Here is a 12,449-nt window from a genome sequence, read left to right as displayed (position 1 = left end):
AGCTCTCCTCGAGAGAAGTAAATACACACACTGTAAATACAGCTCTCCTCATGGCTGAACACATCCCACCTGATCAGCTGTCAACCTCAGACCACATTTTGAGCCATGGTTCGAAAGCTTTGCACTGGATTTTGCTTCCAAATCTTCTTCCAGCACCAGCTCAGATTGGAGACCGACATACTCATCACATGGTTCGTGCATATTCCTCTTAGACCACATGTCTTTAGTCAGTCACTAAAGACTGGCCCAGAGTGGAGCTGTGTAGCAAGAACTGTCTCCCTGGGGTGCTGCATGCCTGAGGATTACAGACCACCACCTGGAAATCATCTCTCAGCTGGAAGATGAAAGTCCAGCCCCTGTTTGAGTCTCATCTCTGCACCCTTAAACCACCTGTAGACAAGAATGGAGTACAAGGCATCTAGATGTTAAAAAGTTCATCCTCCTCTAAAAAAAAAAAAAAACCCACATCTCTGGAACATGCATTAGTCACACTGCTTACACCACACTTACATTTTGTACTATGTCCTCCAAGAATGAACAAACAAAGGTAAAACAAACCTTTTACAAAGGTAAAAAAAATGTGCTCAACACATTCTAGTTTTTCTTACATTTTATTAATTTCCTAGATGGTTACCTACCGGAAACTGTGAATGCCTTGAAGCTCTTGCTGTAACACTTCTTGTGTTGTTGCTATTAAATCCAAAGCTCCGACAAACTCAGAAGTTGATAGCAGCAACTGTACTGTGGGCTGTGTTTGGTGTACAGTAGCCATTAACTTCAGTTTATTGTATGCTTTTATACAGTTATTTCTGGTGAGTGACAGTCTTAAAACTCGAAGTGATCCTTCACACATTACTTTATCAATTTTGGAGATTTTCTCTCTAAGTAATTTTACAGCCTGGGAGGTTTTCCTGAGGTAGTCCTGTAACTCATGCTGAGAGGTCATTGCATGAAAAAATGCTTCTGAGCGCAGAGAAATCTGATGAGCAATATTGACTTCCACGATGTCCAGATAATGGCTCAGCTAGAAAGAGGACAGAGGAGGAAAAATGAACAGTGGTGTTATGACTTGGCAAGTTTATCACCATGCAAAGGTACTTTTAGGGTATTTGCCTTATTGTACCACAAGGAAATTTTGCTAATAGACATTACAACCCTTCATCAGATTAGTAAGCAAATAACTACCTATCATGGTTGGATCTATTTGTTTTTAAATGAGCTCAAAGTTACTTTGGGAAGGCTGATGATGCTTCTCCTCCTTGAAAACTACAAGGTAGAAAACCAATTTTCAAATACCCAAGCTTTTGTACCACGTGGTTACACACTGGCACTGTCACAGCAGCAGTGCCATTAACCAGGATATCAGCGTGCAAGTGAGAACAGCGTACACATGAAAATATGCTACATACTTCGGGTCACTGAAGTTGCTAAAGACACAGCCTCACTATACTTGATGACATGGCTTTGTTAATTTAAAAGCTTGTAGCATCTTCTTTATAGAAAAATCCTCAAGGTATCTCTGGCTGCAGTTGTTTCTTGCCAACCAGCTGGAGTTCTTAATAAATGTACTTCATGTGCCCCAGGACTGTGGGATTCCCAGAGACAGAGGACGCCTACATGTTTAAAAACCTGAAATTCAAATTCTCTATGTTGAACAGTTTTACCACACCACTGGGTCGGCCTGATTATTTGAGCTATAAAAGCTCTGTGTTCTGGCTTATGCTGAATATGCAAACTCAAAGGACTGAGGCATTAGGATGCTCATCTGAATGCTAATACTCAGATGACCTGGTTTCTAAGAGGTGCCAAGCACTCAAAACCTCATGCTGAATTTCAAAAGGCCCATCCAGAGATGGAAAGAAAAATCAGCTGGAGAATGCTTCCTTCTTACAAGTAATTTTCATCCTGCATGTATTTAACACTGGGGATTTATACAATAAGCAAACCCATCTTTTTTGTAATATGTTTAATCAAAAACATCCTCTGCTGAACAGCTGCGACACAGCTAACCCACAGGAAAAGCTGAGACAGACCGTGACACAAGGATCAGAGAAAGGGTTATGATCATCATTTATTTATGTGATTCTACCAACCAGATGCCCCAGGTCCCTTCACTATGCTAAGTGAGGTAGAACAAACAGAACAAAATGATAGTACCCGCCTCAAAGAGCTTCCAGTGGTGGGTAAGACATAGAAGGAAGAAAAAAAAATGTCAGGGGGAAATTGTTCAACAAAATCAGGAATAATCCAGAAGCACTAACAACCCAAGTATGTGTGCTCAAGGCAGAACTTTTCCAAATCCTGTTGAAAAGTTGTCCAGATTTTCCTAGGATAGAGTTAATTTTCTTCTGTGTTTTGGTTTCAGTGTGGGATTTGTTATGAGAAGAATGTTGGTAAGATACAAGGACACCACACTTGGGTAGTCTGCAAGTGCAAAGGACTGGGAGGGGGGGAAACGTAGTAATTAGCAAAACCCAGAATTGGCATTTGGCTCTGCCAATGGGATATCCCATATCATATCATATCACATCATGTTCAGTACATTAATCAGGGTTGACTGGATAGGGGGAGGATTCTCTGGGGAATTGCTTGGGCTCACCCTTTGGGGATTGCAGTTTAGGGTTCAGGGTTCCTTTCTGCTCCTCCAGGATCGCTGTCGGTGGGTGGTGAGCAATGGTACTGTGCATCACTCATTTATATATATTTGTTATCATTATCATTACTATTTTAATTTTATTTTCATTATTAAATCGTTCTTATCTCAACCTACAAGTCTCCTTACTACCTTTACCCCTCCAATTCTCCCCCTTATTCCCTGGGGTGGGAAGGAAGGGGGGGATGTGAGCAGCTGTGTTGTGTTTGGGTGCCAGCCAAGTTAAACTATCACAAGAGTAATGCCTGGAGCTAAGGATAATTCTGGCAGCAGGGTGCCTCTTTACGTGGTCAGTGTAAACCTGGTGCAGTTCAGAGCCTTTAAAAAGTAAAAAATTGAGCCCACTTCATTCAGTAACGTGAAGCAGTGTAATAATTTGTTTATCAAGCATGTAGCTTTGCAGGCAACAGAACTGCTTTATACTCTTAAGGTATTTGTATCACCTCTCCAAAGAGGGGCAGCTCATGGCTATTGAAAGCCTTATTATGTTCACTCCACTGCATCAGAGAGGGCTCTGGGCCTCCGTTGCTCAAAGTCCGTGTTGAGTGTCCATCCTGCTGCTGCCAGGCTCACTTTGAGAATTTAAAGCGTATGCCAGGTGCTGATCTTTCATCTTCAGACAGCAACTGCCACAAGAAACTCCAAAGAAGTATTCCCCCAACTTTAGGTGTGGAGGACAACCCGGTGAAGGAACGAGTTAGCCTCTAGCAGAGCCCGTCTCTTCCTCCTGACCTGGAGGGAGAGCAGGAAGACTAACTCCTGGAAATCTGGAAACATCTTTGAGATTTCATGTTATTTTTTCTTAAAGCACCTCACTAATTTTTTAATTTTATTTGTTTTTTTTCCCTTGCCCCCAGAAGCATTAGTAGGTAAAACAGGAAAGAAAAATTAAAGTTAGAAAACAAGACTCCAAAATTATGCAGATTTTCCATAAGTATTTCATGGGTATTTGTATCATAAAAATGATTCATTATGGGATTTTCTACAATATAACTAGATAAACAAACAAACAAAAAAGGCCAGGTATAGACTTCTGTCTCCAATAGAAAAGAAACAGTTCTGCTTTCATGCTCTCCAATCCTTTGTGAAAATGCAAACATGGATCAGTGCGGATGACATGACAACAAAAGGTAAGAGGAAGCTCCTGACATACAAAATCTTAGGATTTAGTGTTTCTTTTCACACAGAAACCACAGCGCCTCGACTCTGGAGTTTTCCTTAGATGCAAGAAAGCAATAGTTTTAAACAGTGTACAACCTCTAGCTTTTCCTTCTCATGAAATTGCTCTTCCTCCCTAAACAAAGAGCTCCACATCCCTGAAGTTCTCAATATATACCTGCTTCACTAAGTTCCAGTGCTTGTGAAGAGCCCATTATTATGCCATACACAGATTCTTTTTTCCAGATTTTAGGAATACATTTATTTAGCAGGGAAAAGAAGTTCTCTTTCAGCAAGATGCTTCCTGCATTGTTTACTAACAATCTGCAGCCTGAGGTAAAACGAAAGATAACAAAGCCCACAACAGTGATGTCTCAATGAACAGTACAGAACTGAGTATGGAGTTTCTCTGCAGTGAGTAACAGCTGTGATGGGTAACAACGTGTTGTATCAAACTTGTACCTTTTCTTGAAGTAACTTGGAGGAAGCTGCGTCACGATTTCCTTTTCCACCAGCAGTACTAAAATGAGACCATGGTAAAACGGCATTAAATGTTAAGGAATCTTCCAAGGCAAAATCTGGTTTCATAAAAATCTGAAACAGAAAAACAAAAGAAATAAATGCACCTCTCTCACCCCTACATTCTCCTCCCCAGTTTAACACACTTCCTGTCTCACGAAGCTATTTGTTGATTTTTCAAAAACCAAATTTTCATTTATCCAGGCAAACAAATTCTTTACAGACCTTATAACCATTTTACTTTACAACTTAAAAGCCTGTGTGATCTGACGAAGTCTTGTCTTCCTAAAAGTGGAAGTCACAGATCCAAAAGTACATAGGTTATCAAGCACCTGCGATCATCTAAACGTCCTGAGCAGCACTAAACTGCAGGTGGGTCCTCTGACAGATCAGAGCAAACGTTCTTCACTAGCAGGGGCATCTTACTGCTGATGTGCTCAATTCTGGAGCCACAGCTTCTACCAGAGTGAGGATTCAACCAGCTGTCAGGATGCAGGAAGTGTTGCCTGGGAGGGAACACAGCCTCAAGCTGAGCTCCTTTAGCACAGTGCAGTGAACACGCTGCTCAAAGAAAGAGTCGGTAACACGTAACATTTACTCGATGTACCTCAGAGAACTATTAATCCAAAAGTCTCTCTGATAACATTATTTTTGCTTGGCAAAACCGATATAAAACTTGAGGTTCCAAGCAGACAGTAGCACCCTGTGCCCTGTATTTAGGAAGTGTAATTTTAAAAGGTTCAACAGAAGACTATAGCATCACCCCATACTTCAAAACATTCTTGTTTCCCAGACTTTAGATACTGCAGTGACAGCTATTCAAGTAACAGCCTACGTGACTGGCACAGAGGATGCTGACTCATATTAATACTCTGAAAAATTATAATACCTAGAAAAATTATTCAGACTGAAATGAAATCTGGAGTTGTGTCTTTTGTCAACCTATCTCAAAAAACCCACATCATACAAGCTGCAAACATATAGGCAAGAGGGTTTTGCTCAAGGATTCAAGGAGTTAAACCTAATGCTAAGTTGTACACTGTGCACTATTCAAGCTTCTATCCAACTCTTCAGTTTCCTTTGTGACTAGAACACAGAGTCACTAATTTTGCCCAGCTCTGAGGTTTTAACTATTGAAGATGAAAAAAAAAAAATAATGGCATTTGTATTCTATTTTAAGTAAGAGAAAAATCAAGACCACAGGAAACAAACAAAAAAAAAAGTAAGAAAGAAAAAGCAGATTGTGATTGTTCTTAGTCCTTTTAAATTCTGAGCGCTGCAGCTTGGACAAAATTTCTACAAGGAAGAGAGTACATTCATATATTCAAGACTACATGTCAGAAATCCTTATAAAAGCTTAAAGTGCACAGGAATCATACCTTAGGTACTTGTTCCAGATCTGTCCTGGATTTATCTACAATTAAACAAAATAGAAGTAGTCATTCATGAGCAAACAATGGAAAACAATTACCTTGAACTCTATGAAACCCTGTGAGGAAGTTTTCAAGACAACAGTGCCAGGTTCCTCACAGGGGCTGGACAGGCAACAGTGGTTATAAATGAAAACAAAGCGTTCTGACTGAACAGGAGGAAAATCTTTTTCACCATGAGGACAATCAAGCATTGGAGCAGGCTGCCCAGAGACACTAGATACTCTCCATCCTTGCAGGTTTTCAAGGCCTGTCTGGATAAAGCCCTTCATGGCTTGGTCTGACCTTGGTTTAGCCCAAATCCCCTTTTCCTCCCTTACTCATTAACCTAGTGTGTGTCAGGAAGAGTGGGCACACTGGAGGCCAAAAAGGTGAGGGATTTAAAAACAACAAGTCCATACCTCAGCTGGACAGTCTACTCGTCCCTGGCACACATGGTAAGCGCTACATCAGCGTTATCTCCTACTTCTCTCATCAATTTGGTTCTTACTTGATTTGTTTGTTACTTTATTTGTATTGAAACACAGAAAGCAACCTAGGATTCATGCTGCTGTCCTCAGTCTTTGGACAGACCAACTCTGATGGAAGTGAAAGGTCTAGTCTTGTGAGCTTGGAGGTTAGAGGAAGACAGGTAAGGCTATCAGAAGAAAATAGAGAAAATTACAGTTTACCAAATGATGTTTCTACTAGGAACTGTCCGTCTACCCAAGAAGCTCCCAGTGACTTTGGTGACACAGTAATTTTTTCTTTTTAAAAAACAAAAACCTCTGTCAAAATGGATTAAGCGCTCCCAGTGACTTTGGTGACACAGTAATTTTCTCTTACAAAAGCCTCTGTCAAAATGGATTAAGTTAAGGCAGAAGAAGGAACTTTTATTTTGCACCATGCACCACAAACTGACTCATTCAGGAAAAGCTATTCCAAAATAACACCAATCACAGGGAAACCCCACAGAAGGGATTCATTTTGCATGGGAAAGGAAGAAGAAAGATGATTGAAAGAATCTGATCAGGAGGAGTAAACTACTGAATGTCTCTTGCTGCAATACCTGCAGATACTGATATAGACAAGCCTGATCAAACAGCAATTGGCAAATGAACACTTTTATGCTGACGTTTTTGAGAAAATAAATGAAAATAAATGAAATATTAAAAGCTTGCTCCAGGTTATGTGTGTTTCTTTGCCTTTTGCTTTTCTTACTTTTTCATTTTGCCTCTTGCCTTCCTTTGTCCAGTTTCATATTAGCTGAACTATTTCCATAAAATCTTGCAATTCAGCCTTGCTACAGCTGCAGACAACAAAAAAAGTGTGCCAGGTACTTTCTGGTAACAGCAATCAGAGAAATACTTAGCAGAGAACTGGCCAGAGTAGAACTTCATGAAGTGAGCAGGGACATCTTCAACCACATCAGGTTGCTCAGAGCCACATTCAACCTGACCTTGAATGCTTCCAGGGATGGGGCTTCTAGCACCTCTCTGGGCAACCTGGGCCAGGGTTTCACCACCCTCAGCATAAAAAATTTCTTCCTTATATCCAATCTGAATCTCCCCTTTTAGTTTAAAACCATTTCCCCTCATCCTACCACTACAGGCCCTGCTAAAAAGTCTGTCCCCAATCTGGAGCAGCATGCCCAGTTCCGAGCTCCCCAGTACAAGACAGTCCTAGACATACTGGGACGAGTCCAGTGAAGGGCCACAAACACACTTATGAGACCAGGGCATTTTTCACAGGAAGAGAGGCTGAGAGAGCTGAGACTGTTTACCCTGGAAAAGCTCAGGGATGAGCTTACCAGTGTTTTTAAATATCTGGTAAGAAGGTGTAAAGAAGACAGAGCAGGCTTTTCCCAGTGGTGCCCAGTGACAGGACAAAAGGCAACGAGGCAGAAACTGATACATGAAAAATTCCATCTGAACATAAAGAAACACTTTTACTGTGAGGGGGGTCAAACACTGAAACAGGTTGCCCATAGAGGCTGTGTAATCTCCATCCATGGATAAATTCAAAACCCAACTGGACTCCATCCTCCCATAGGTCACCCTGCTTGAGCAGGTGGTTTGGACCAGACCACTTTGAGATGTCACCTCCCACCTGAGCCATTCCCTGATCCTCACAGCAGAGAGCCAGGATGGCAAAGTCAACAGCTGCTAGAAATTTGATGCAACAGTTTCAATGGATTTTAAATAAAAGGAAGTTAAATAAAATGCTGCCAGGGACAAAATGATCTGCCATGAATGCAAACATGCCAAGGAAAAGTTTAAAAGCAGGTGTCACAAGCATTTGGACCTATAAAATATCAGCAGCGGTCATGAATACTTCTAGTCAACCATGTCTGGGTTTTCGATTATTGTTATAAAGAAATCCTCAGCAGCTATTATTGCACATGAAGCCTTCCAGCAAGTAAAGGAGATGATCAGTATGTTACAGCATCCGTTGTTGAATGCTACAACATACTCTATAACATACTGATACAAGAAGGAATTCCTTTTTAACAATAAAGGAAAGCTTTTTAACAATAAAGTACCGTGGGTGTGTAACAGAGTCCGGTCGAGGGTATCTTTAGGAGTATAAATATTCTTGCTTCTTTCATGAACCTTCTCTCTCTGTAAAAGACAAAATATATTAAAGAATTATTTGGAGGCTTAAAAAACAAAAAAAGTCTCTTTTTTCTTTGAAACAGAACATTCAGAACATTTTCAGCAAAACTGTGTTACACCAAATAACTCTGACAAGTTCACAATAGGATTTTTTTTCCCCTCAGAAGCTCAGGAAATGTTTGTCCAGGTGAAGGGGATACCAAAAATTTCAACCTGTTGTCAGTATGTGGGTTTTCTTCCTGTACCTTTACATCTCAAGAGAAAATTAACAGAAAAGTTATTTAAGAGGTGTAATAGCTTCTCTGCATAATGAGATATAACCACAGATCAATTGTAATTACATATCCCAACATTTATTTGCTGTCTAATTCAGAAATCACACGAACACACAATGGCTGCTTTTTCATTGCTAAATTAAATCGGATCAAAGTAGAAATTGCTTCCATGTCGTTCTAACGAGTACCTTGCTGAAACCACACAACTTGTTTTGTCATGCTGAGCTTCAAATTTTATCTACAGGTGTAAACAACACCAGAGACCATAGTGGTAAGAAATTATGTTTCTAAAGAACACCAATGTTAGCTAGATAATTTTCTGCTAGAAAATACATCATGGGTCAAGTTCCCTCCTCCTAAAATCTTCTTTTATTTAACAGTCACCACATTAGACATTAATTTTAACAGATGAGCTCTTAAACATTTTAACTATTGAATGTGTGAGCTAATGGCAATAGTTCAGTTACAGACAATTCACGTTCACATACTTCACCTATGAGTAACACTTCCTGCAGCCAATTCTGTACCAGCAAAAAAAATAAAATAAGAAAGTTACAAACCAAGGAAGCAGAAAACAGTGGAAGACTTCTACATGTTCTTTCAGTTAAAAAGAAAAAGAATACTACTGACACCTGTATTTTAAGAGTTTGTAGAAATCTTGTACTGGTCCTGGTGTCCTTAGATGTAGCTTAAACTTTCCTATTACAAAAGAAATCAGCAAGATAATAGGCCTACTTACAGTTTAAGAATTTAACTGTATTAACATTTAAAAATTTAATGTATAAACATTAAATTAAAAAATATCTCCAAACCTTGCAGATAATAGGCCTACTTACAGTTTAAGAATTTCACATATAAACATTAAATTAAAAATATCTCCAAACCTTGTAGCATATATTCATGTTTTATAGTTGATCCAAAGGTCTAAAAGTGCTATGTTGCACTTAGTTGTAGAGCTCAATCACTAAACAATCCTTATAGAAAAAGGATTAATAAACATGAACTGTAAGCCCTGGTGCAGAGTTCAGTATTCAGAAATACAAATGAAACAAAAAAACCAAACCAACCAAACAAAAAAAATTGCCTAGAGACAATTTAGACAGCATTTTCCACACTACAAATACTGAGATTATAAAACAAGAAATGCCTCATGAAGAGTTAACAAGCACTGAAGAGCAAATTAATTATTAGCTAACTGTATGATGGACTACTAGTAAGGACAATCTCTAATTAGAAGAAGGATTTCAAATCTCTTTCTGGCCCCTGGTACAACATTCATCTAATTTTTGGTTCTTACCGGAGTAATTTCCTGTTGGTATAATGCAAAATGTTCCTTGGTGATCTGTGGGAGGTAGAATGAAGGCGTGACTTCAGTGTCCACAAAGTCCACTCCCCATGTTTTTGTAAAGAAATCAGATTCCCTTTTTGCTAACCTAGGATCATTTAATGCTGCTGGGAGATTGACTTTGGAATGATAAATAGTCCATCTGTGCTGATCCACAACTAGAGACGGGCTGTCACATAAATTACTGGGATCGCCTGCAGCACAAAAGACAAGACAGTTTGGCAAGGTGAGAAACTGGAAGTTGCATTTTTGCCAAAACGTGGTCCTTCAGCAAACTGTGTTTTCACAATTCCACAGGGGATCAGGATTAACTACGCAAAAGACACGACACTTACTCCTCCTGCAGCACTTTAACTTGCATGTCTTCTACCAGATTAACCAACACAGCAGTGTATTCACACTCATTAAATATACTGAGCTCCACAACTTTAGCTTCTACTGAAGAGAAAAAAATCCCAACTACAAACATATTGTTAATAATCTGAACTCAATCAGAATGACATTGAAATTCATTAGCGTTATATTCCATACTTCTTAAGATCCCACCCCACCTGCTCCTTTTTATAAACTAAGCTTTAAAACACCACAGCAGCTATAACTGTGACAAAAACCTGGTTTTACAATAACACTAGAGATTTATGACAGTGTGAGAGACAGGTCCTGGTCTCTCTGCTTCCCACTGCAAGCGGGCTGGGGTGTTTCACAGAAGTCATGCAGCTAGACTCCAAGCAAACTGGACCGGTCTGTTACAGGCTCTGATGGAATAAACCCTCTTCTTGCATGTAGGATCATAGTTATGATGTGGAATCACACAAGCAAGATCCCATCTATAATGTGGACATCTAAAAAGAAGCTGCAAATAGGAAGGCCTTGTGGAAGGCGCTACCATTGCTCTGACGGGACACTGGGTGGTATAAAGCAGAATTACAGCATGAGTTGAAATAAGATTATGCTTAATAAACTACACCCAGTACACAAAAAAAATTGACTGAACAACTGTAAACAGATTAGCAAATTTAACTGTATTTTCACTCTCCTTGGTTGGGGCTGTTCAGCCTGGAAAAGAGAAGGCTCCAGGGAGATCTTATAGCACCTCCCAGTACCTGAAGGGCCTACAAGAAACCTGGGGAAGGACTTTTTACAAGGGCACTTAATGACAAAACAAGGGGAAATGGGTTTAAGCTGAAAGAGGGGAGGTTTAGATTAGATATTAGGAAGAAGTTCTTCACTGTGAGGGTGGTCAGACACTGGAACAGGTTGCCCAAGGAAGCTGTGGTTGCTGCTCCCTGGAGGTGTTCGCGGCCAGGTTGGATGAGGCTTTGAGCAACCTGGTCTAGTGGAAGGTGTCCCTGCTGATGGCAGGGGGGTGGGACTGGATGATCTGTGAGGGCCCTTCCAACCCAAACCATTCTGTGATTCTATGATTCTATGACATTACCTGTGGGTTCCTTGGGACACACGTCAGGCAGCGACTGCACAGGTCGAAAACGTTTTGTGGCATCCATTTCCTTTTTAAAGAAAGCATCGCTGCTGTTTGACTGAGGCACTGGTGAAGAACTGTGGCTTGATGCCATTGCATAAAATCACCACTTGATAAAAGCTAAATGGGAAATAAGAAATAGCAAAGCTTCAATAAACTTCTGGTTAGGGATTGTAGCAAAACAATGACACTCCATCAGTTATACAGTTATTTTTTGAACGGCAACACTTTAACCGACACGCTTTCAACAGGGGAAAGTTTATTTTAAACACAAAGAGAAAAGGCAGAATGTAACTTTGGGGTCTGTTTCCTCTCACACCTCTAGGTTTGCAGGACAGCTCGTTCTTGCACGTAGCACCAATAAAATCATATGTTAAAAAAAAAATTAAATTTAAATAGTCTTTCAGGCACTTTTGTGTTTCTGTTGCCATAACTATTGCAGTCACAGTGCACACATTGACTGTGGAACTTCCCCACAGGTATCTGGCCCGTCAATACTTAAAGGGGGTCTCTGAGAAAGATGGGGACAGACTTTTTAGCAGGGACCTTAGTGACAAGAAAAGGGGAAATGGGTTTAAACTAAAAGAGGAGAGATTTAGACTACATAAGAAGAAGAAATTTTTCACAGTGAGGGTGGTGAAACCCTGGCCCAGGTTGCCCAGAGAGGTGGTAGAAGCCCCATCCCTGGAAACATTCAAGGTCAGGTTGGACGGGGCTCTGAGCAACCCGATGTGGTTGAAGATGTCCCTCCTCACTGCAGGGGGTTGGACTAGATGGCCTGGAAAGGTCCCTTCCCACCCAAACCACTCTGTGACTCTGTGGTTTTAGGAAACTCTGCCCTCCTGCCTACCTTAATCTCAGTAAGTTTGCAGAGGATGCTAAGCTGGGTGGGAGTGTCGATCTGCTTGAGGGTAGGAAGGCTCTACAAGAGGGATCTGAACAGGCTGGATTGATGGACTGAAATCAACTGTATGAGATTCAACAAGGCCAAGTGC

General features: G+C 40.5%; 1 protein-coding gene across 1 annotated transcript; it reads right to left on the bottom strand.

Moving 5' to 3' along the window:
- Nucleotides 1-638: 638 nt before the first annotated feature.
- Nucleotides 639-11,576, bottom strand: LOC104532491 (vacuolar protein sorting-associated protein 54-like; the record flags this gene model as incomplete). The annotated part of the gene is made up of 6 exons (XM_010177719.1): nt 11,413-11,576; nt 9,927-10,168; nt 8,282-8,360; nt 5,710-5,744; nt 4,274-4,405; nt 639-1,024 (listed from the first exon to the last, which is right to left on the bottom strand). Coding segments are annotated over exons 1-6 (1,010 nt in total), but the record flags the coding sequence as incomplete, so codon positions are not given.
- Between the last annotated feature and the right edge of the window lie 873 nt (nt 11,577-12,449).

Source organism: Antrostomus carolinensis, unplaced genomic scaffold (genome assembly GCF_000700745.2).
Source record: "Antrostomus carolinensis isolate BGI_N321 unplaced genomic scaffold, ASM70074v2 scaffold6591, whole genome shotgun sequence".
Taxonomy (NCBI): Eukaryota; Metazoa; Chordata; class Aves; order Caprimulgiformes; family Caprimulgidae; genus Antrostomus; species Antrostomus carolinensis.
Note: the sequence above shows the minus strand (reverse complement) of the source record. Positions and strands in the feature narration are given on the sequence as shown.